General features: G+C 37.0%; 2 protein-coding genes across 2 annotated transcripts; both read right to left on the bottom strand.

Annotated features, from left to right (window-relative positions):
* Positions 1 to 3,672: 3,672 nt before the first annotated feature.
* On the bottom strand, positions 3,673 to 4,092 carry LOC128856688 (eggshell protein 1-like). Its single transcript, XM_054092003.1, has 2 exons — positions 3,982 to 4,092; positions 3,673 to 3,899 (listed from the first exon to the last, which is right to left on the bottom strand). The coding sequence occupies exons 1-2, from the start codon at positions 4,034 to 4,036 to the stop codon at positions 3,784 to 3,786; spliced, it is 171 nt and encodes a 56-aa protein (XP_053947978.1). The 5' UTR covers positions 4,037 to 4,092; the 3' UTR covers positions 3,673 to 3,783.
* A 15,090-nt stretch (positions 4,093 to 19,182) lies between these two features.
* On the bottom strand, positions 19,183 to 19,978 carry LOC128856687 (uncharacterized). The gene is made up of 2 exons (XM_054092002.1): positions 19,825 to 19,978; positions 19,183 to 19,744 (listed from the first exon to the last, which is right to left on the bottom strand). Exons 1-2 carry the CDS (start codon positions 19,904 to 19,906, stop codon positions 19,236 to 19,238), a joined length of 591 nt encoding a protein of 196 aa, XP_053947977.1. The 5' UTR covers positions 19,907 to 19,978; the 3' UTR covers positions 19,183 to 19,235.
* Between the last annotated feature and the right edge of the window lie 5,752 nt (positions 19,979 to 25,730).

Genomic DNA, 25,730 nt, shown 5'->3' with positions numbered 1-25,730 from the left:
GAAAGACAATAGACTGATTGGTCTGTAAGATTTTACATTTTTTGCTTTTTTTCTTTCTTCAAAGAAAATTTTGTTTATTAAAACGAAGGGTTATTTTAAGTTAAATTATATTAATATTATAAAAGAATTTTATAATACGTGGTTTTGAATCTATCAGTATTATTATTTTATAATTATTCGTCTTGGAAATTTACTTATAGCGCAAGAACTTGTAAGTTCCACATTTTTCGTTAAACCCCGTCCACTCTTGTCATGGGATCTTATTTAACAACCAGGCTGTTGACATATTCGCCGATTCGGCTTGGGAAAACATATGCAGCCTGCCTGCTTTCCCGTCACTCCTTTTTTTATCCAGAGAAGGTTCAAATCGAAAATGTCAGAAACATCATCATAGGTGTCGTCGCACAAGTGGAATATGGAGCATGCTCTCATTAACACTATAACATTCTTCCTTTGCCGGCTGATTCCACCCTGGGACTGCTAAAAGCATGTGATCAAGGTGCAGCCGTGTTTATACCGGTTAGACACATCAGGTAGCTGCGTCCAGGAAAGTTGCTCGATATCGACTTTTCGTCTGTTTAGGTTCGTCTGGAGACTTACTTTTGGCGTTCGTGCCTGTCTTCTATTCGTAAATACAGTAGCCCCCTCAGGATATCTGCTTCAAAACGGCTTCTTTGGATGACGCATCTGTTGGATGTTCTAGCTCGGTTCCATTTACTTTGCTTCCGCTTTGTGCTCCCATTCTAAGTTTCGGAGTTTTAATACAACCCTTGCTGCCAACTTTTTTACTATTTCCCATTTCTTTTTCGAGTTCAGCTTTTGCGTTACCATTACCAGCTAATAGAAAACCGGTATTTGATGTCACAGGTGTCTATGAGTTCCAATTTGGTACATACGCGCTTTATTGATGATCTCCATAACACCAGAGATGTGGTTAATGTCATACGCAGCTTGAATTGGACAAAGCCGATTGATGTAATCCCAGGTGGGAGAAAGCGGGCTGATTTCGTTAAATTAACTAATATTTTGGTTTCGGTAATCCAAAGAGTTTAATGCGAGTTGGGAATTGGCCTTCCACATCCGAGTCCTAATTGCCAGGCTTCAGGCTGGTAGCGCGAGAAAAGTTCCTCTTCTCGGCTCGTAAGCCCTGATTTTTTCTTATACTGCCCTGATTTGTCGATAGAGTCCTACGTTCCATACTTTCCAAGTGAAGGCTAAAGCTCTGCCTAGGGACTACGTGTAAATTTCTGTTTTAAATATCATACATTTTTTTTGTCAAAAAGGTATCGAGATTTGGTTAATAAAAGACGAAAAAAAATATTTATTATCATTCACATTTAATGCAAAATAGGCTACTTCTGAAATAATACCTATGTATATGCACTTATGGTAATTTTTTTTTTTTTTGGCGGTGAGGTTGGATTAAAAATGCCTTCGCACCATATAGTAACCGTCGCTACTACGTATGTGGTGATTCCACTAAAAATATCCCTCCTCTTCTCTTGGAGTTTTCTCTCCACCCCGGGACTGCTTCCGCATTGCTTCGAGGTAGAGGGCCAAGACAGCGTCCTAAGAAGGACACTTACTTACTCACCCTGCGTCGCCTGTTTTGAGAAACCTATGCTCAATGCTCTTCAGCATAACTTTCCATTTCGCGCTTCTTTTTTCGGATAATATCCTCCACAAAATTTGTGACGGCATTCCATTTTTCTTCGTCTATCATCATTTTGTCGATCATTTCTTCAGGTGTAAATACACCAATAGCTCGTTGCAGACCTGTTTTCTCTACGTTCCACCTCTCGCATTTAAAGAAGGTGTGCTCCGCATCATCATACTCAGTATCTCCATATATGCAATTTGGTTGGCTCACTTTTCAGACACGCCACAAATACTTGCGAAATTACCCATGTCCGGACAAAAACTGTGTGAGGTAATAGTTAACCTCCCCGTGCTTTCTTTCAACCCACTTTTTTAGATCGGGTATTAGTCTCGTTGTCCATCTACCATACCTTTCAGAGTTCCATCTTGCCTGCCAAAGTGTGAACACCTATGCCAATGGGTAACCAAATAATCAAACAGCTTTTGAAGGAATCGAGTTCTGTTACCTTCGCGAGTTATTTTTTATGTCTTCCATTGACTGAAAGCGTGTATATCGACGTAGTAATTTGTGTTTTGGAAAGAGAATATGGACAGCTCTTCGATGAAATTTGTTGAGTTCTTGCCCAGAAAAACATTCCTATTGATAACTTTGTGAGATGGTGCTTTATAGTGGTGCAATGTCCATGACAAATTCGCTTTTACCTGAAGGTTAAGAAGTAGACAGAACAATGACCGCTTCATACTACTAATTAAATCTACTGGCAACCAATCAGGTGCTTATTTGATTACGGCTATTGTCGCTTAGAACACACTGCAGTGGTCCAGTAGTCTTAATTTGAGTTTGATGGGAGCTCTTCACAACACATTCTTCCACCGACCCTTGCGTCGAACTTGTCGTCATCTACGAATAGTTTTACCAGGTTCTAATTACTAACTGAATCGTACCCCTGCTTCCTTCTAGGGAATATGAGGGGATAATATTCCGCTCGGTGCCAGCGAGGTTGTGCATTCATCGGTCAACAAAGTTTCTAAGTATAGCCTTAATCTAGCTCGTACCCTAAGCGTATCACTCTACAACAGTATTGCCTCTAATATCAACGTTACTTACCACACACGTCACTCCTACACCTTCTTTGGGTGCTTGGCCGAGCTCCCCCTCCCCATTGTGGTGTGCGTCTTGATGTTGCTCCACAAATAGCGGACATGGTGACTTCTCGTTTTAATCTAGAAGATAATTCGACCTGCCCTGAATGCCACAGCAAAGATGAGAGTGCAGAACACGTGACTCTTCACTGCATCAGATTTTATGAAGAGCGCTTCGGGCTTGCAAATGTCCTCGGCGTCGTTCCTACACCAGCTAACCTTGTAACGCAAATGCTGAACTCGAAAGCGAAATGGGAGGCAGGAAGGATATTAATAAAACTCCGAAACTTAGAATGGGATCGCAAAGCGAAAGCCAAGCGAATGCAACCGATGTGGAACACCTAACAGATGCATCATCCAAAGAACCTATTTTGAAACAGATCTCCTGTGACATCAACACGGCTCCACCTTGATGAAATGCTTTTGGCACTCCAATGGTTATAGAGTCACGGTGTGACGGCACATTTGATGATGTTGCTGACATTTTCGATTTTAACCTCCTCTGAAAGAAAAAACTAGAGGAATCTACTGCGTTTGACTTGTTTTATATGGCTACCTGTCGACAACGGTCTTACGCCACAGTATTCAAAAGTACAACGGATCACGTCCAACTAGTTTAGAAATATCTCCTTTGGACAATCTGTATTTTAGACTGCGCACTTTTCAACGACTGCCTACTCTTCGACAAATAGGTACAGTAGCTTATGTTGCCTTGTCTGATTATGATACATACTTAGGCTCAGAGGTAGACTGCACCCAATCTGCCTCTAAACCAGTTTCAGCTGAGCAAAAATTTCAGAAGAGCATTGACTTTCAAGGAATGAAGCTTCCAGCTTTAGCGAAGAATACGGACCCTTAATCTTCCGTTTGCAAAGAGCAAGCCTTTGTGCAGAGATTGAACGCAAAACCAATACGAGTATCAGCTAAGTATTTAGATATTAGAACTAAAACTTTTATTTTTGTTTAATTTGTATTTATTTTCATTATCTAGTGTCCATATATGTACATGTTCAGCCTTGATCTGGAAGCGTTGTGATGAAATCACTTGCCACCACCGCCACCGCCACCGCCGCCACCTCCAAAACGACCGCCACCGCCACCTCCACCGCCGCCACCGCCGGGCACAGGTTCAGGATTTGGCAGTGGATTTGGATTAGCTGCAATTTATATAGAACATTTTAAAATTATGAATAATTAGATTAATTTATGGTGATTTATGAAAAGTTGTATGCGACTCACCAAAGGCTAAGGCCAATAGAGCCAGGACAACAGCAAAGAATGCGTACAACTTCATCTTGCAGACGATGTAAAGACAACGAATGATTTTCAACGATGTGGGATGCGCTTTTATATGTCAGATTTCTTCACAGTTCTTTATGTATGATGGAATTTTTGGGGAAGCACAAAGCAAAAGAAATTCGGCACCGCACTGCTTCTTGTTATCACTTTGACGTATTTTCCCATGCCCACTTGGTGCGATACGGTCGTGTGCGCATGAACGCCCACTTGTGTGTAAGTATGTTTGTATGTGGGTATTCAATATTATCGCAACGAGGCTATTATGTGTGGATTGTGAATATTTTTTATTTTTATTATTGGTTGAATGGGTATGACATTTAATCTGCATCCAGGGTGGGTGATCTGCACAATACTCAGATGCACACACATGCATACATACATAGGTTGACTTAAGGTTTTGTTCTCAGGTTTTCCCGAATCGAAGCAACACTTGTACATACACATACACATATGACTTTGTTTACAATTTAAATGCACTTGTAATTGATTGATTGCGAAAATAAAAAATGTTTGTGGGTTTTAGCGAGACTTGCAGAAGCTGATATGATTTTATTTACTCAATGGTTTCTGTACATAGGTACACAATAAGGGTCGGATTTCTATTGCATTACCAAATTAACCACATTTTAAAATATCTACAATATAGAAATGGGGATCTACAATCTTCACGTAACGCAAGAGTGACATAGCTTTACAAAGAATTTCAATTAACATTAAGAGTCGGTTTTTCAATGGTTGGTTCTTCCAAGAAATCATCTGTATGCAGATATGAATGAATAGAAACCAAGGATAAGTCTGGTAATATGCACATAAGTCGAAAGTTCGTACGTACTATGAGCTCTGCGCATCACCCGGTAATGGTGTGGCGACAAAGTACTTTCAATGAATCCAAAAACAGACAACTCAGGTACCATCAATCTGGAGAAAGAAAGTTAGACTCAACTCTAGGGAGTAGAAGGATCAGTTTTTTTAAGGAATCAACAACATAACTTTTATTTATTTATTTTTTTATTTACTTATTGCCTTTGAATAGATACATTCTTACAGACTATACACTGCTGGTCTTAGGTTAGACGCACGTTTAGTTGCATACAGCTTTGCTTCATATTATATTTATTTATTAAAGGACGATAGAAAAGAAGTTGATATGCAAAAACATTTCTTATTTAATGATACTTTAAATAAAATATTCAAATGATTATACATACTTAACAAAATTCTGTTTTTCAAACATTTTCTTAAAGCTACCCAAAATAAGGCGAATTTTTCTTGGTCATTAGAATAGACGCACTTTGGCTTTTTAATTTTTATAAGAAAAGTATTTGGATTTTATTTTATTTGATTTATTTGAAATAAAAAAAAGATAATTTCAGTAATGAGTACTGCCTCCTTTGTTAGTAATAACTTCATAAATCCGGTCCTGCATAGAATGATACAAGGAATCTATGTAGTTCAAGGAAATCTCGCTCCAAGCACGTTTAATATCTGCAGTTAATGTTGCCTTATATTCGTATTGCTTTCCTCCTTCGTATACCTTCCGTGTTAGCCAGCCCCAAACATTTTCAATTACGTTAAGATCTCGAGAATATGGTGGCCAGGTCATGATATTAACGTTTTGACTCGAAATAAAAGATTTTACTACTCGAGAGTTATGAATAGGAGCATTGTCTTGTTGAAAAATCCAAGGAATTGGTCCAAAGAGATCTTTTTATTTTGGAAATACGGACTCCAACAATATTTTGAAGCGATCGTCGTTCATCTTTTGATCGATAAAAATCAAGCCAATTGTTCCATAAAACGTGATAGCACCCCACACCATTATTCCCCCTTCTCGGCTATGGTGGCGACTTAAACATAGCTCATCTTTCCGCAAATCGTGATAATAATATTGAAACCCATCAGGGCCATCTAAATTAAAACGTTTTTCATCAGTCGAGTGTCAGATTGGACAGTCCACGTCATGTATTCTTTCGCGTCTTGAAGCCGGGTTTCTTTGCAATTGCATTCACATGCGGTTTTTTCTTGATTTTTAGACGCTTCAGGTGTTCTGCATTTCTGATCGTACATTGAACAGTTGATAGGCTTGCTTTTACTCCGGCCAATTCCTTGATCTTAGCAGCAGATTTAGTCGAATTCGAAGCAATTCTAACAATTTGGCGTACTGCTCGTTTTGATAGTGCCTTTTTTACCCCTTTGAAGTTATTTCCATATGCCTCTGGATCCTTCAAATATCTGTCAACAGTTCTGGAGCTGCGATTTATTTGTTTGGCAATGATCCGATTGGACAGTCTTTGCGAGTGAAGAAAGTCTACTTTTTGACGTTTCAATAAGCTCATAACAGCATCTTTTCATTCCCATTTTTTTCTTCAAATGCAGCTCGAAAACACTTTATGTGTTTATTTTTCATATTTTTTCAATACGAAAGTTTACACTTGTCCACGCAATACGAAGAAATTTAAGCTGCGTCTAATTCAATGACCAACCGAAAACACGTGTGATTGCCATAGAAATTTCTATAATCCCTGAATGTACAGTTATTTTTTCGCAAATTAACCAGCTGTCAGCATTTTTTTCGAACAAGATTCGCACTTTGATAAGAAAAGCATTTTGGACAATTAGAACAAGCATGATAATAAATAATTGATTTTGTTTAAAAAAAATGATGGTGCGTCTAACCTAAGACCAGCAGTGTATTAAGCTAATGTACAATATTTTCGTAGTTACTAAGAAAAGAACGATTTAAGATGATTGACTAAGATGCCATACGGCCATGTAAAATCAGCACCAGAACAATTGAAAAACATATTTAAATCTGCACATTCCCCTGGAGTCGGAGCATTCACCCCATAGTTGGTTCTTGAGAAGCCAATTTTAAAGGTTTCGTACTGTCGGAGCCTCATATTAGGTATATTAAATTGAATTTTACTTAAAAGGGAAGGACAATCAATAGATCCAGAAATGATATGAATAATAAATGAGCACGATAGAATAGATCGTCTGCTATCAAGTGGTTTTAAGTCAATCAACAAACATCGAGAGCGGTACGATGGTACAGGTTCAGAAAAGTTTAAAGATCGGAGCGCAAAACGAAGAAAGACTTTCTGAACTCTCTCAATCCGATTAGACAGACCTATTTGGTACGGTCCCCAAATAACAGCGGCATACTCTAATCTTGATCTAACAAAAGCACAATACAATGTTTTGAGAGTGTGTGGGTTGGTAAATGCAGAACAATTTCGGCGTACGAATGATAGCATCGCATATGATCGTCTAATGACGTGGTTAGCATGGCTGGTGAAATTCAGCTTAGAGTAGAAAATAACGCCTAAGTCTTTAATTTCCTCAACGGATTGCAAAGTTAAGGCAGCAATACTATACGAAGTATGCAAAGTATTGTTTGATTTAGCATATTTTACGTGAAAGCATTTGCTAATATTTAGTGACAAACGGTTTAAATAGCACCAGTTCCGGACATTGTGCAAGTCGGTTTGCAACTTTTCAGAGTCCCTTACACTGTTAATCACCGCAAATATTTTAAGATCATCAGCATACAACAAGTGTTCAGCAAAAGAAAAGCAAGAACGTTAATAATAGTCCTGTCAAAAGAGACAAAAAAAAAAACAACCAAGTAAGTAATTTTAGGAGTATGCGAGTTTATGGTTTTATTATGTAAAAGCCATCACCGTGAACTTAAATTTGAGTTTTCGGGGTCGGGTTGTGTCCCGCGGCCACCATCTTAGAAATAAGGGTGCAACTGGTTTTTGCGTTTATCTCGTGAACTCCGAAAGTTACGAAAATTTTGTAAAATACTTTTTTGTAGATAATAATATTATTAAAGATCGGAAGGCAGGCTGCCCATACACTGAACCTGAATCGGAAGTGTTATACCACAGGTAATAGCAGGACTGGTCGGGCCGATGTCTTTGGTTCGATTTTTAAATTAGGGCTATAGCTAATGGGCGGTTATCCCACAGTATTTCGAAGAGGCTAAATTTCGAAGCGCATTAGCCAGATACTGGCGCAGTCTTATGTGCACTATAGTTTCACAATAAAAATAAATTTAAATAATAATAACAAATTACAATAACATCCAAACTCGTTGAGAAATGATTCACTTCCTTAATACCGTGGGAGTAATGACTACAGTTTGTTCGGCTGGGTACCTAGACATAAAGGCTATGATGGCAACGAACAGGCGAACTGCCAAGAGAAATCAGGCGCTAATTTAAAATTATATGAACCAGTACCTTTTTGGGGCGCACCAAAGCACACTTAAAGGGAATTAACAAAGGAGACTGGGAAGACAAGAACCGTGGACAGAGGCGGGGTTAAGTGTTTTTAACCGCTTCAAGACTGAATTGGGCAATAAAAAGACCTGGGAAGAAATGCCTAAAGCCTCCAAGATAAACCAGAACTTTATAATATAATATATGGGCGGATCCCGTCTTAGGCCAAACTAACTTGTTCTCTCTAGAATTGCGACCACCACTGATACATATGCGGCAAAAACAACTGGGTAAACTTATTTTACTTGTGGAGAAAATGAAACTAAATAAAATAGGACAAAGGGGTCACAATAGATCTCTCCTGTTCTTGCATAGTTCTAAATTTCCCCGTAATAATAATAAGAGGCGAAGTGTTTAAATTATATAAAGGATCTCTCAAAAGACGTGTCTAGATGTTGGTTTAAAATAAAACACGTACAAATTTAGATTATTTCAGGTTTCACTACTTTTATTCTAAATACGACTGTTAACAATTATATCTTAAAAATTGCATCATTTAAATGTCCACGCCTATGAGCACGTCTACAGACTGTCTTACGAGAATTAAAATTTTCAAAGACTCTAGGCCAGTTTTTCCCCATTACGTGAAATTAATCGATCTGGAAACTTAGATTGCAAAAACGCAATGTTTTCCCATGTTGTGTGACTTCTGGCCCCATCCTATTGAAACTAAATATAGTCTCTGTCTATTCCTTCAAGCTCAGGTCATAAAAAATGTTCAGTTAGTGTCTATTGCGATGCCCGTTGGCTGTAACAGCTCTTACATTTTCATCTTCGAAGAAAAACTAGCCAATCATTCCAAAAACTACACCAAACATTAGACTTAAGTGAATGTAATAATTTTTCTTCTACCCAGAAATTTTGTTTGCTGACCTCATCACTAAAAATGATTTTGCGTCAGAAGCAAGCATCACGTCAGCCAGCCAAGTCACGAAATTTCTAGTGGACTCAATTCTTGTGTTAGTTAAATTTTGCAAAAGATGCAAGTGCATCGAAATGTCGATGTTGAATGTTTGTCAGCAACATTGTGCGCTGCAGCAGCAATACTCACAACAGAAGGTTCAGTGTCAGTTTTTGGTCTGCCAATCCTTTTTCTACACTCGACAGACCCAGTTACTTGAAATTTTTTCTCCAATTTTTTTGTTGTTGACTCATTCATTCACTATTTCCACCAAAAAAAGTTCAAACATTGCAATATTTTGTTCTTAAAGATCGCCCATTTTCATCATAAGTTTCAATAACTTTAACGCGTTGTTCTATCGTGTAAAACTGTGCATTTGTATACTTGACAAATATCAAAGATGACATAAAAACAGTTACTGTCTAGGAATTATTCACTACTGACAGCTAGGCATCATTTTTGAAGGACCCTTCATAATGTGCCTGTATACATATTATATATCTAATATACTGTGGGCAAAAAGTAAGGTGAATTTATTTGTCAAACTTCGCGGGACTAAAATTTCGCTCTAGCTATTTTTTTCATGAGTTGGCAGCACTGTTAATAACATTTGGGTCAACTTTCATGTGAATGTCATTATCAGTAATATATTTACGCTTGTGTTTACCAAACGACCAAGAGTGCATTTTTCGATTTTTACAATGTCTGATTTGATTGAGCAGAGAAGAGCCATCAAATTTTGTTTGCGGAATGAATTTTCGACCAAGTCGCTGAAAAATGTTTATAAGTGGTACAAAGACTTCAAAGAGGGTCGAGAACGTGTTGATGACTCGGAGCGCTCCGCACGACCATCGACGTCAACAGATGACCAATAGGTCAATAAAGTGAAGGAGTTAGTGCTCAAAAATCGTCGGTTGACTGTTAAAGACCTTACTGATATGATCGGAATATCAGAAGGATCTGTGAAAACCAGTTTGAAAGACCACTTGGGCCTACGAAAAGTCAAATCTCGTTTGGTACCGAAAACTCTAAATTTTTTGGAAAAAAGTCGTCGCGTTGATGTGTGTGAAACAATGCTTTCAGACTATCAGGACAAGCTCAAATGCATCATTACGGGAGATGAGACTTGGATTTAGGCTTACGACCCTGAAACAACCGACCAATCAAGCGAATATCGTGCTAAAGACGAGGCCAGACCGAAAAGAGCACGTCAAAGTCGTTCAAAAAAAGGTCATGATGACAGTTTTTTTCGATTTTCGTGGTGTGGTGCACTATGAATTACTTCCACCTGGCCAAATTGTTAATAAGGAATATTATTTGAGCGTTATGCGTCATTTACGTGAAGCAGTTCGTCTAAAAAGACCAGAATTATGGGCCAACAACTCTTGGTTTTTGCATCACGATAATGCACCGTCTCACACTGCACTCGTTCTTCGTGACCATTTCGCCAAAAATTCCACGCATATCGTTCCGCAACCACCGTATTCGCCTGATTTGGCTCCGTGTGACTTCTGGCTATTCCCAAAACTCAAGAGACCACTCCGGGGAACGCGTTTCGAGTCGATTGAGGAGATAAAAGCTGAATCGAAGAAGGTTCTGATGGCTATACCGGAAATGGACTATGGCAGGGTTCGGGGATTGGAAAAATCGTTGGCATAAGTGTATTTCATCGAGAGGGGATTATTTTGAAGGGGATGAAATTGATTTACAAGAATAAGTAAAGATTTTTCATTTTACAACCTTACTTTTTGCCCACAGGTATATCTAACCTTTAAACTTTGTACAAAACTCACAAGAATACAATAAATAAATATAAAAAAATTGTCGTCAAAATTTCAATCTTTCTAATTTAAAAGAATACGAGTATGCAGTTTTGTAGCCCAATGAATTTTGATACAATAAATTACTCGTTGAAGTGACTTAATATTTGCTTTCATTTTTGATAATTTTTTTTGTTGCCGGTCTTGCGTATTGTTTCACCTATGTGGGAGAACCTATAGGGACAACCTGGTAGGATATATCTAACAAAAGGTGCACTCAAGGTGTAAGACATACTATATGGGGGAGGAAGAGTTTTCATGCGTCAATCAGCGCACCGAAGGTGGTTTATCAACTCCAGCAATGATGAGAGTCTTTGATGAACTGCAATTGCAAATAACGCGTATAATGAAAAACACTGAAACGGGTGATTTTTTAGCTATTCTCTTTTTAAACAGTTGGTTTAAACAGCTGATGCACGTTTCGTGTTTTGTTTCACTGTCAAACATCTTCAGTTTGGTCTATAATTTAACCATGAATCGTCTTACAAACGAACAACGCTTGCAAATTATTGAATTTTATTATAAAGATGCGTGCTCTGTTAAGAAAGTTTATCGCGCGCTTCTTCCATTTTATGGTCAGTTTAATCGACCCACTGAAGCGGCTATTCGAGCTATTGTGACTAAATTTAGAACCAAATTTACATTATTGGACATCAAACCACCAACACGCTTACGTAGAGTGCGAACTGAAGAAAATATCGCAGCTGTATCGGCCAGTGTTAATGATGACCATCAATTACACAGGCCTGCGAAATTTAACTTCTTTCAGTTTCTAGAATGGCTGTACTTGTTTCTTGTAGTTTTTTATGCGCTGAAAACGAATCTGACCTTCAAAATGCTACATCACGTCAGGATTTTTGGTAAATGAAGCCTAAAAGGTCAAAAAATGGCCATTTTAGCCATTTTTGATAATTTTTTTTGGGATAGAAAATTTTTTTTTTTCAATTTTCGACGAAAAGGTCGCATACTACAACTCTTTAGCTTTAAAACCCATTTTTTAAAATTATTGTACGATTTTTAAAAAAAAAGTTATGACATTTTGAAATTAACAGTTTCAGTTACGTATACGTTGGGTATAACGTCTATTGGCGTCTATTGGAAAAAAAATTTTCTATCCCAAAAAAAATTATCAAAAATGGCTAAAATGGCCATTTTTTGACCTTTTAGGCTTCATTTACCAAAAATCCTGACGTGATGTAGCATTTTGAAGGTCAGATTCGTTTTCAGCGCATAAAAAACTACAAGAAACAAGTACAGCCATTCTAGAAACTCACTCTCGCAGGACTGTGTTATCGATTCGTCGCCGTTCGCAGCAATTGGGACTCTGTTACTCAACAACGTGGAAAATTTTGCGAAAGGATTTAGGTGTGAAGCCTTTCAAAATACAGCTAGTGCAAGAATTGAAGCCCAACGACCTACCGCAACGCAGAATTTTTGGTGAATGGGCTCTGGGAAAGTTGGCCGAAGATCCACTTTTTTATCGAAAAATTGTGTTCAGCGACGAAGCTCATTTTTGGATCAATGGATACGTAAATAAGCAGAATTGTCGATTTTGGAGTGAAGATCAGCCGGAAGAATTGCGAGAGCTACCAATGTATCCAGAAAAGTTCACAGTTTGGTGCGGTTTATGGGCTGGAGGTATCATTGGACCGTACATCTTCAAAGATGCTGCGAATCGTAACGTAACTGTGAATGGTGAGCGCTACCGTGAAATGATATCCAACTTTTTTTTGCCCAAAATGCAAGAGCTTGACTTGCATGACATGTGGTTTCAGCAAGACGGTGCCATATGCCACACAGCACGCGTAGCAATGGACTTGTTGAGAGGCGAGTTCGATGAACGATTGGGGTACAATTTTCCCAAAATCACTTTCCCAAAAAAATTTTTTCCCAAATTTTTTTTTCCCAAAAAATAATTTTCCCAATGCCATTTTTCCCAAACTAAAAATTTCCCAATAAATTTTCCCATAAAATATTTTTCCCAAAATATCGTTCGTCTGTAAAATATCGCATATACATTTGCAATGAATGGGCGAGTACATTTTTTATTATTTGAAAAGAAATGATTTTTTGCATTCAATTAATTCCGCCATAATTAGAAATTTTGACTTTAGGCAGCAAATTTTGGCTCATGAAATTTTGACACGAAAAGAATGACGTGAAAAAACTTGTTTATATGAGTGAAGTTGGATACATTCGTTACCTTGTCTTTTTATCCGAATTGAAAAATGTATATTGAAAAACTTTTTCGAATCTTTTTCGATTACTTAAGTATAAGATTTTTGATTATTATATACACTCATATTGTCGGAATCGTCGAAAAATGTGAAATAGTAGAATAATAAAAATTAATTTCAGTAGTATTTGTTCGGGAAAGCTATCTATTGGAAAAAAGTTATTTTGGGAAAACATGCATTCGGGAAAAAACAATAAAGCGGGAAAAAATATTTTTGGGAAAAAAAATATTGGGAAAATTATTTTTTGGGAAAAAAAAATTTGGGAAAAAATTTTTTTGGGAAAGTGATTTTGGGAAAAATGACCCCCCACCCGATGAACATTTTATTTCACGTTTGGGACCTGTCAATTGGCCACCCAGATCGTGCGATATAACGCCTTTAGATTATTTTTTGTGGGGCTATGTTAAAGTTCATGTCTGTTCAGACAAGCCTGCTTCAATTAACGCTTTGGAAGACAACATTAAAGCATTTATATGTATGTGAGATACCGGCCGAAACATTGGAAAGAGTATGCCAAAATTGGATTAAGCGGATGGACCATTTGAAGCGCAGTCGCGGTCAACATTTGCATAAAGTAATCTTCAAAAATTAAATTATATGTACTGTACTATCGATTTAAATAAAAATTTCATGCAGTTTTCTGAATTTGACATGTGTTGAAAAACTTTCCTATAGCTCTTAAAAAAATCACCCTTTATTTTATGAATGGCAATTTTCACAGAGGCTGTACACAACTGTTTTTGTATACAAATGGCGATCGCCAAATAATAATTCTTTTATTTTACTAACAGATTTGACTTGATTCGGACCATTGATTCTGACAGTAAGGCCGAGAGTTAGACTGAGAAGTTTTGATGCGTGCCTGTGTCATGTAGTCACACAGACATTTTCGATGTCAAACAGATGTAAGATATTATTAAATCATTTTTCACTTGAGCAGCAGCTAATTCTACTGGAATTAAAAATATATAAATAAAAAACTAATAAATAATTTATGTAAGAAACAGAATATCGTGAGAGCTACTGTCGTAGGGCTTTTATTTGTGGGTACTTTTGATTTTACTTAGAGGGTGTGTTTTTTAGAGGCGCAGGCCTTTAAATGGAAATAAAACACGCAGATATTTTAATTTAATTCAATTTACAGGATTTTTTTGGGCATTAATGATTTCGCCTAACACTATCTCCAACACCAATATCTGGGCACTGACAGAACAAACACCTGTTCACCTCGAAATTAGGCGTCGGAAGTGGTAATGGATTGCCCCACTCTATTAACAAAGCAGCCTTAGACTAGAACCAGCAAGGAAGTCACAGATGTGGCATACCATCGAACACATGGATGGGACTAGTAGAAGTAGAAGTGCCACAGTCAGGCCGCTCTTGGCGGCAAATGAGTAATCAGACTTTATTCCGGGAATAACGCGTCGAAAGTTAACTTCCAAGTGCTCAATCGTTTCTGGTTTATTAGCGCAGAGTATTCCGATGGACCATGTTTTATTATTATTATTTTTTATTTATTTAGTGACACTAAGTCGGTTGTCGAAAAAAAAAAACAAAATCTTACATTTTATATTACATATGTTACTATGGTACTATGTATTGAATTCGCTTAAAATTAATTTTCTATATTCTGTAGCATCAGTGATGAACTTAAATAAGTTATTATATCCAGAAGGGCCAATACCATTTAAAATTTTTATGATTTCATATCGGTTTAAACTATATTTTCCAAAAAATCCCTGACGAATTCTTTTAAGTATCGGGCATTTTTCCTAAGAAATGTGTGATGTCTTCTAATTCATTTAAGTTACATAAAGTGCAATTTAAATCCCTTTGGCTTCCCAGGTATATTAAATCACATCTGGCTTTCATAATCCACATAATTTTATAGATTCCAGTATTATCGTTAAAATAGCTTCTGGTGTTGTTATGGTCTAATTCCTTATATAATCGGGTGCTTTGGTGTGCCCTTTCCCATAAAGTTCGAATATTCGAATCATGAAGATTTTCTATTATTGAAATTATATTTCTATTCCACTCTCTTTTATTTGAAGTGCTCAAGTTACATGTTATATTTAACTTTTGTGCTAGATTACTAATTTCTTCAACCCAAATATCTGTTTTTCTAAAATCTTTTTTGATAGTATATGAGGCAAGCTATTATCATCATATTCAAATAACGTTTTGAATATATATTTTAAATGAAGCTGCAGTGTATACAAATGAAAACTTGGAACACTTGTCTCCAAGAGAATGCAATAAGATGGCGTATTACTCGGGAGATGAAGTACCCTTTTTAAAATATAAAGTTGAATTTTGTCTACTTCTTCAAACAATGAGTTTCCCCATACCTGAGCAGCATAACTCTGGATTGCTCTAGTCACCGCTAAAAACAGTTTCCATTTTGCCGACAACTTAATTTTATTTTTGCTAAGAAATGTGCGCCAAGTTGCATTTATGCTATTTTCCGCTAGAACATTTCTATTTTCTATATGTTGCTTGAAACTGAGTTTTGATGTTAGCTTTACACCCAAGTAATTATATTCTTTCGTTATTGGTATAATTTTGCCGTGAAAAAACCACTTTTCTTTTTCTGATATGGACCATGTTTTCCATCTAAAAAAACTGCATGGGTGTGTAAGGAATTATGAAAGTTTAAAATTTTCGTCATATTGAATTCAAATGTCGCATAAAATTTGTGTTTTGACACTTTACCGTTGACAAATCAATTACTACTTTCTTTAAAAATAAAATGAAACGTGGCAGCTGTCCATCAGTGAACTGTAGTTTTTTTCTTAAAATAAAAAGAATCTTCTCGAAAGTTAGATCCCTTAGGCCTTAGAACGGGCCCATCGCGAATACTATAAAATTGAAATTTTGATAGTTGAGAACTGTCAAATGAACTGTGATATTCTCTAAAAAAAAAGAAGGAATTTCCCAAAAAGTGACACCCAACTTGAAAGCTTCTTGTTATGGACGCACTAATCAATTCTGTAAATCAAATATGGTAGAGTATGAGTAAACTTCAAATTAGGACCTCACAGGACATTGTCTCATAGAAAATCACGTAAGGAGATTAGGCGTTTACATGCATGATTTTTGCCGTAGCTGTAAGAATGAGGAAGAGTTGGAAACAACTCAACACCTTTTTTGTACATGGCCGGCTCTAGCCAGAAGCAGGAACCTATATTTAAGATCCTACTTCTTATTGAATATAGATAATCTATATACTTTAGGTATCAACAACCTTTTACGCTTTGTCAATAGCTCAGGATGGTTTAATCTTGAAGAGGATATGTAGCCCAGCCCTTGCTGACAGCTGTCACTTTCTCTAAAAATTAAAAAAAAAAACAGTTAGTAGAATAATATGAACGAGCTTACACTTTTCTCCTAAAACAACATTAATTTCTGAATTATATAAAGAACTGTGAATTCGGTTGTCATAGAAAACAGTTTGGCCAATTTAAAGTTCGCCGCTCCTATAAAAAACACTCGCTATATACTCTAACCCCCCTTGGACATCTTTGTAAAACCCTTGGTTGGTCACTCGGGTCTGGCCTTTTTTCGTCCTGTTCGAGGATCCTTTTTGAAAGGATATAACCAGAAATCGATGGAAATTAAATTTTAGGAAGCTACCTGGAATCTCAAGTCGTTAGCTATAATAAAAATAGGTTAAATTCACGTCCAAAGTCGAAAAAGCTAGTCTGGCCAGACCCTGGTGCCCAATGGAGGGTTAAGGTATGCAATTCAGTTAGCACACCCATAACACTAGTCTACAAGGAAAAGTATCCGAAATAATTTAAACTAATATCTGCTTCTCTGTCCATGCAAAATTCGGATTGATAACTAAAATTAATTTATTAGTTTGGGTTTTCGAGATATCCTAACCTAAAAGTGCAAAAAACCCCATTTTTGCCCATATAATCGAATATATCATGTCTATGTTATCTTAATCGATTTTCAGGTGTAGGAAAATTTCGAAACATGAAAATTTCAAAATGCGATATCTCTGCGAAAAAAAATGATATTTGAGCAAACAAAACGCCATTTGAAAAAGATGCCATCCTTTAATTTTGGTGAAAGAAAACATCTGCAAGGCTACATAACCTCAAATATGGGCAAAAATGGTGTTTTTTGCACTTTTAGGTTAGGATATCTCGAAAACTCAAACTAATAGAGCAATTCTGAGGCCAGATTTGGATTCAGCGCATCATAAACCTTCGGAAATATATAGTCTGGTTTCTGGGTCTGAATGTTGGTTAAATTTTGTCGGCCTGTGTAATTTATGCCAGTTTTGTAATAGAAAAAATCAATTCGTGAAAATAAGCTGCTATGTGGAATATTAAGTAGTAAATGCGCTCAGCTTGCTGAGAGTTGGAATAAGAATAAAATAAATAAAACATTTATTTACTACGTTACGATGCACAATTTATAATAAATGCATTTGTAAGCATTTATTTACATAGGATGTCTCAATAGAGATATAACACACATTTTTCAGTGTCCAATCAGAGCAAGCTGGCCTCTTTAAATGATCAAGAGGCTTAATTTTCCACGCAAATTTGGTATTTCACGCAAAATTCGGATTAATATGGATTCATACCATGTTCGGACAGACATTGAAAATATGTTTTTGTGAAAAGATGTAGTTTTCGATTGAAAATTCCTGTTTTTGCCCTTGCAAAACCTCCAAAAAAAATAGTTTTCGCTGCAAGCTACTTGAAAGCTTACGCCCAACTCCTTCAAGTCTGTCTCTGAGCTAACTCTTCCGATAGATTTATCAAAATGGTCGCATATTTTGTCATATCTAGACTTGCATTGAAATTTCTGATTGTCAGCTAATAAATATCAGAAAAGACAATGTAGAACACTTTGTGTAAAGTGAAATCTAGAAAATTCTTCTGCTCGAGATACGGCAATCGAAAATTGATTATTTTGAGCGGGTTCCACAAAAACGGGCATATCATTGAGGAGAGGAACGGCAGATTTTAAAACATGCAAATAAATAAATAAAATAAATACAAGTATGTTTTTTCTTTCGTTTTCGAATAATGTGGAAGTATTTTTTATTAATAAACATACCGAACTCTGATACATATAAAAAAAAATAAGTAAAACATAAATCGTTGACACATACATTTCTGTTCTCCTCCTATTTCTGACTTGCGCCTTGATGTTGTTCCAGAAATGGATATATGTATATGTAAGATTATATTACATTTTTACAGGTAACAACTCGATCTCGAGACCAGCTAATACAGAGCTGTTGATTTGTGTGGACGATCCTCCTCTTTCAGGCGCTTTTGCTGTATCACCATTGTCATCACTCATTTCAATTATATTAATTTAAGTTATTTACCATTTTAATTTTCTCTTTGGATTAAAAATGTTTAAAATACTGTTAGCTATGTCCACGAAAACACTTATGGCTAGTACGAACAGCCTTAAACCCACAACTCACAAAACACCTTTTCATTTTTTGTCATTTTCGGTCCCAACATCGTATTAGAGGAGCTGTTATGCTTTCGGTACTTCGACAGCTGCGTTTTCTCACAACTACGGGAGCATTTAGAATTGAGTTCATCAACGCATGCACAGTCCGCATCGAAAGAAAATTATTACAGCCGAAAATTTGAGTAAGCGCTCGGTATACAAAATTGCGATAGAGACTCCTCAAACGCTACCAGCTGTTGACTTCGCCGAGATAAAACTGTAACCTTGAAGGTTGTTCGTATCGCCGAATAGTAGACAAATTTAAAGATGGGCTTGTATGAAAATACAAATATATTTTGCGTCCCTTTTGAAATACCCTTTACATATCCCGCCTATTTAATTAACACTAATAACCAGTTGCATATTCTAAAAAAGCTGACTCATAACTAATAAAAAAAATCAAGTTTTATATTTTCAATTGCCTTTTATTTGCATGGAAAATAAACCTAAGACGGTTTTATCCTCCGCCGCCACCTCCGCCCCCACCATAACCGCCAGGCTGTCCAGGTTGGCCAGGTCCGCCGCCGTAACCACCATAACCACCGGCACCGCCGCCAACACCGCCACCAGGACCACCAGCTCCACCATAGCCACCATAACCGGGTTGTCCGGGCTGTCCGGCCCCACCGCCATAGCCACCATAACCGCCTTCGCCACCACTATAACCGCCCCCGCCACCACCATAACCACCTCCCAGACCACCGGCGCCACCATAAGGCCCACCACCTGGCTGACCCGGTTGCCCGGGACCACCACCAAAGCCGCCAGCACCACCATTGCCACCATAACCTCCAGCACCACCATAGCCCCCAGCGCCGCCATACCCATTGCCACCAGGTAGGCCCGGTTGGCCATATGGTCCACCACCGCCGCCACCTCCACCTCCTAACGGCGACCGTTTAGCTCGTGGCGGCCCTACTGGCCCTAAATCAGGCAATTCATAAGCCACTGCTGCTCCATTTTGAGCTGCAATTAAAATACAACACAAGGTAATTAAAAGTAATTAATATGGAAATTATGTTTTGTAAATTTGCATTGTGTATTACCGTTCGCAAGATCGCAGCAAACGACAATCGCTAAAACGAGCGCAGCGGACGCCGCCAACCACTTGACACTCGCGCTTCGCATCTTCCAACACGTTTTTAATACAAAAGCAAAGCTCTGCGTTCAGCTGAATCCGAACGACGAGTAAACATTGAACGTTTCGCGTAGATGTTTTATAGGCGTTGAGTTTTTAATTTTGTTTTGCCTTCTACCTCCATGCCACCCCGGGGTAAATAAATGCACATTGGTTTAGTAAATATTTTGTGGGATGGTTACTGAAGCATGCGAACTTTATCCAAGCAATCAACCAATATGGATCAGTTTCTGCACGACTTTTTACTTTACTTATTTTACACAATGCGAAGTGCTGAACAATTTTCAATCGATATGAATTCTTGGAATTGTACCAGCAGCTTCGATGCGCCTTATTGCAAATGCAAATGCCTCTATATAAACAAAATTAATATATTAATATGTATGCATGTATTTGCGCATATAACACAGAGTGCTTTTTAGAGTCGCATTTAACAATAAATTTACTAATTAATACATACATACATGAATTTCAAATGAAAATATTCCAAAGAAACAGGCAAAATTTTGCAGTTAATATAAACTTTCAGTAATGAATTTCTACCAGAATATACACACTAGGCCGGGTGGACTTGTGGGGAGGCAAAAAAATCGCCCATTGCTCAGTGAAAACCATATTCTAGGGATCAAAATAAGAAACTTTTTAGTTTCTTTTCTTATGTAAAGACCGAAAATGGTGATATTTTGAAATGATTGTAAGGGGAACCCCCCAGGGGAGTTCCAGGGGGTGTGCCACTGGCATGGGTGGATCGGCCGCCCAAAGTTAGTGGGGGTCGGTCATACATTTGGACTCGATTGGAGCACTCTAAGTCAAAGTGGGATTTTTCGTTCGACCCAAATTGGGGGACATCAGAATTCGTTTTAGAGGTATGGTTCCTTCGGCAAAGTTTCTTATTTTGATCCCTAGAATACGATTTTCACAGAGCAATGAGCGATTTTTAAATCGACCCGCCCTAATACACACGCAAAGGTAATGTACCCTCTGTCCTCGAAAATATGAACGATTTCGATTTGTTTGACAATAAAAAAACGTATAAGTAATAAAAATGAAAAATAAAAATTTTATAAGTTTTATTTCTGGCATCAACTCATCGATTTTTAATATACATATATAGGGTGGGCCATGTAAAATTTGCCTTTTGAATCGGCTATAAAAAAAAAAACCAATAAATATTTTTTCAAACTTTTTTCTTTATTTTGAAGATTGAACATTGTCATTTATGTATGAAAAATAATATCGTTCAAATGACTGGCTTCACAGTAGGCCATTCGATCAACCCAATTTTTAAGCGCATTTTCGATTGTTTGGGGTCCAATTTCATGAATGGCAACTTCGATTTCGTGTTTTAAAGCATCAATCGTCTCTGGATGGTTCGCATAGGATTTGTCCTTAACGGCTCCCCACAAAAAATAGTTCAACGGGCTTAAATCACTGCTCCGAGGCGGCCAATTGATTTTGGAATTTCGGCTGATTATTCGGTTTTAAAAAACGGTAGCCAAAAGTTCGAGTGTAACATTGGCAGTGTGATAAGTTGCACCGTCCTGTTGAAACCAAATGTCGTCCATGTCATCCTCTTCAATTTTTGGAAGCAAAAACTCGTTGAGCATGTCACGGTAATGCTCGCCATTTACTGTAACCGCGGAAGAAGAAGAAGACTCACCACTTTGGAAATAGGTTTTCAATATTTCCCAATTTTGTTCAAGCGTATAGCGTCCCATTTCGTAAATGTCAAACCTTTAAGTAAATTACGAACATATTTGACATGTCATTTGTGTTACCATTCTCAAAAAAATAGGTGGTTCAAAAAGCAAACGCTATATGGCCCACCCTGTATATATATGGGGCATTCTTTCTGAACGTGAGACCCCCTGCCCCCAGAATAGATTTTGACGAAAAGAGGTCTATGAGGGCTTAAAATCATTTAGCCAATTTAAAGACTTAATTAAATGACAGGTGTCACTATTGCTGTCAATAATTGAAAAGTCATTTAATTAAGTCTTTAAATTGGCTCTAAAGGTTGTATAAGTCGTAGAACACGATCTTCCTTAAATTGCGCAAGCAAAATTTTCTTGTGAGCAAGATTGTGGAGTATAAGGAAGGAAGGATCCGCCATTTTGAATTTCAAGAAGTGCCACTTTGCTTTCGAAAGTAAACATAATTACCTACATTTTAAGCCCTCATAGACCTCTTTTCGTCAAAATCTATTCTGGGGGCAGGGGGTCTCACGTTCAGAAAGAATGCCCCATATATATAAATATATATATATATAAGTATAAATATAGAATATATATATATATATATATATATATATAAATGGCACGCACACCCTGTTTGGGTGTTTGGCCGATCTCCTCGTCCTATTTGTGGTGTGCGTCTTGATGTTGTTCCACAAATGGAGGGGCCTACAGTTTCAAGCCGACTCCGAACGGCAGATATTTTTATGAGGAGCTTTTTCATGGCAGAAATGCACTCGGAGGTTTGCCATTGCCTGCCGAGGGGCGACCGCTGTGTTTGTTTTTTTCTTCATTTAGGTGTTTCACCGAGATTCAAACCTACGTTCGCTCTGTGAATTCCGAATAGTAATCACGCACCAACCCATTCGGCTACGGCGGCCGCGAGCTAACATAAATAGGGCATCAAATAATATGCATTAGGTAACAGAAAGAGTATTACAATACATTATAGACAAAAATTTAGAAGAAAGCGATGTTCACTGCACAGGAACGATATCTAAACTGAACCAATAACAAAAAATTTAAAAATTATGACATGCATTTAGTTATCTTGGTATACCACCTTGCATACAAGCTCGACTCTTATAAAAACATTTTTTGAGTACACAACACATACCAATGCAATGATTGTGCTAGGAAATTTCATTACTAAAAATTTATTGCAATAAATGAAAAATTTATTTATTTATTTATTTATTAATTTCATCAATTAAAGTATAACTTAAATATATTACTAATACTAATGCTTAAATATAATATATGGTAAACAATACTGTGAGACAAATTAGTCACAATTCAAAAAGTGTATCTCCAGATTAAGTTTTGATTTGAAAGTCTCTCGTGAGTTAGAGAATATATCCAATATATTTGCATAATTGGTTAGACTGTCTTATACAACGTGCAAGCGGTTCATTTCGACTAAAATTGGTCTTGTGATAAGGTAAATGGAACATATTGCTGAGTCTTAGGTTACGAGTGGGGCAATTAAAGAGTATTAGCTCCAGCAAGAACTGACATTTGATATGATTCGCAACTATGTCCCTTATAAACATTACCGATGAAGTTTTTCTCCGCTTTTCTAAAGTTGGCAATGCTAACAAAAGACATCTACTTTTATATGCAGGCAAACTGCAAGGCCAACGAAGTGAATGAATAACAAATCTAGTGAAACGTTTTTGAACCTTCTCAATTCTTAAAGATGAACCCATATAGAATGGATCCCAAATGATGCTGCAATATTCGAGGTTTGATCTCACAAGAGAAAAATATAAATTTTTCAGCGTAGAAATATCCTGGAACTCCCTTGAATTCCTTATTACAAAGCCAAGCATAGATCTAGACTTGGCAATCATAAAGTCTATATGTTTGAAAAACGACATTTTCGATGTAAATATGTCCCCCAAGTCTTTCTTTTCATAAATTTTTGTGAGGGTGGTAGTGCCCAACTTGTAATCGAAATCAATCGTAACTTTTCGTCTACCGAATGACATGTGCTGGCGTTTACCAGCATTAAGAGGTAAGGAGTTATCATCACACCAAGCTTCCAATCTTGTTAAGTCTTCGTGAAGTCTTATGCAGTCAGTTACGTTCTCTACCCGACTGTAAATTTTCAGGTCATCTGCATACATCAGACAACGTGATGTCTCAAAAACGTCTGGAATATCATTAACAAACATTAAGAACAATAGTGGCCCTAGATGGCTACCTTTAGGTACGCCTGAGGTAACTTTGATGGCATCAGATTTTATGTTATTTATACGAACGTATTGAGTTCTATCTCTTAGATAAGATGCAATTCACTTGAGTAAGCTCGGATGAAGACCAAATGAACCCAGCTTTTTAAGTATGGTGAATATGACATCGCATTGTTGGCCTATTTCAAATTGGTTTAAGACATAATTTGTAAATAACCCTAAATTCGTAACAGTAGATCTACTCTTAACAAAGCCGTGCTGATTAGGCGATATGAGATTTGAAATTTGGAAGAAAATCAAATCATAAACTAGCTTTTCAAAGAGTTGAGGTATGCAAGAGATTTTGCAGATAGGGCGATAATTTTGGACTTCCGACTTGCTTCCAGGCTTATGTATCAGTATGATAAACGATTTTTTCCAATTATGTAAAAACTCACCAGAAGCTAGTAATTTATTGAAGATAATCGTTAATGGTTTTGCTAGTGATGTAGCACAGTTTTTTAGTAATATAGGAGGGAAGCCATCTTCTCCAGGACTTGGGTCATTTGCCAAGGCCGATAGGTTCCTGAGTACATCATTAGATAAGAGCTGGAAACCTTTATTTGTTCGTGAGCTGTTAAAAGAGGTATCTTCTATTCCGGTGTCGGATTGACGAACATAAACACATCGAAAAAAATCTGCAAAAAGGTTACTAATTTTTTTAATGTTCGACAACGTTTCCCTCAAATAATGAATTTTTTCTGGAATTCAAGTGGTTTTCTTTTTACCGTTAATGAACTGCCAAAAAGATTTACAATTTTCTTTGATACCACTCTCTACTTTAGAAATGTAGTTCTGATATAAAAATTTGTTCAGAACATCGAATTCTTTTTGCAAACGATTGTACGCTTCATAAAGTTTTGCGTTATTTTTAGATTTGCGGTATAGATTGTATTCTTTGTTTTTTTTATTGTTAAGATTAATGAGCCTAGAATTGTACCAGGCCGGTTTGGACTGATTTTTTGCAGACACTATTGGAACAAACATATTAATTGCCTTTTCTAGTCTTCCTACGAAATCATCATACATCTGTGATAGTACGGGTTTATAAACCATAAAGTCGTTCTTTGACAACCATGGTCACCAATGGGTTAATTTTTCTCAACTTTTTCATACGAAAAGTGACCTATTTTGAAAATGTCTAACCATAAACTAAATTTCCGGTATATCACGGATGTTGTTTTTTTTTCCTGACTGCCACGGTCACAAAAATTCAGAGCTGGCATTTCCATTGTCCACTACTAAGCCCTAAAACGAAAATTAAAAAAGTAAGAAAGTTTTTTGATGCTCCTATCGTTAAGCGATTTCCAGCTTATGGAAATTTTAATATTTTTCCGAAATGCTTTGGTCGAGGTCTAAAAATATAACAAATTTTATAATTCCGATTGAACAGTACCGATTTCTTTGTACGGAGAGTGATGTGCCCTAATAAATATTCATATTTACTGTGAGTGCCTAAACTAAACATGTGTTTTGAAATCGCTTAACAATAGGAACATCAAAAAACATTTTTTCTAAGCAAATCCAACTTGTTTGCCTTTTAGTACGTGGTACTGGGCGTTTGGATTTCAAACTATAGAATTTTGTGATTTCGGCAGCTAGAAAACATTTGTGATGCACCAGAAATTTAGTTTATGCTTAGACGTCTACAAAATGGGTCGCTTTCCACATGAAGAGAGTTGGCAAATATTAGCTTCGACTATGGAAAATCGAGAATGTAGTAATCAGCTGAGGTACCCTAATGTAAACAGTAAATATAATCTCTATGTTTATACTATGCAACTAACTCAATTCTATTAGTCTGATCGTCGTACAATAGCTGTAATTCACTGGGTTATACTAAGTAT

This window comes from Anastrepha ludens, chromosome 3, assembly GCF_028408465.1.
Source record: "Anastrepha ludens isolate Willacy chromosome 3, idAnaLude1.1, whole genome shotgun sequence".
NCBI lineage: Eukaryota > Metazoa > Arthropoda > Insecta > Diptera > Tephritidae > Anastrepha > Anastrepha ludens.
Note: the sequence above shows the minus strand (reverse complement) of the source record. Positions and strands in the feature narration are given on the sequence as shown.

Excerpts from the sequence above, each read along its gene's own strand:
- LOC128856688 (XM_054092003.1), bottom strand. The coding sequence starts at position 4,036 with ATGAAGTTGTACGCATTCTTTGCTGTTGTCCTGGCTCTATTGGCCTTA. Across the intron at positions 3,900-3,981 it reads TCTATTGGCCTTAGCCTTTG|CTAATCCAAATCCACTGCCA; the intron begins GTGAGTCGCATA and ends TATAAATTGCAG.
- LOC128856687 (XM_054092002.1), bottom strand. The coding sequence starts at position 19,906 with ATGCGAAGCGCGAGTGTCAAGTGGTTGGCGGCGTCCGCTGCGCTCGTT. Across the intron at positions 19,745-19,824 it reads TTGCTGCGATCTTGCGAACG|CTCAAAATGGAGCAGCAGTG; the intron begins GTAATACACAAT and ends TTTTAATTGCAG.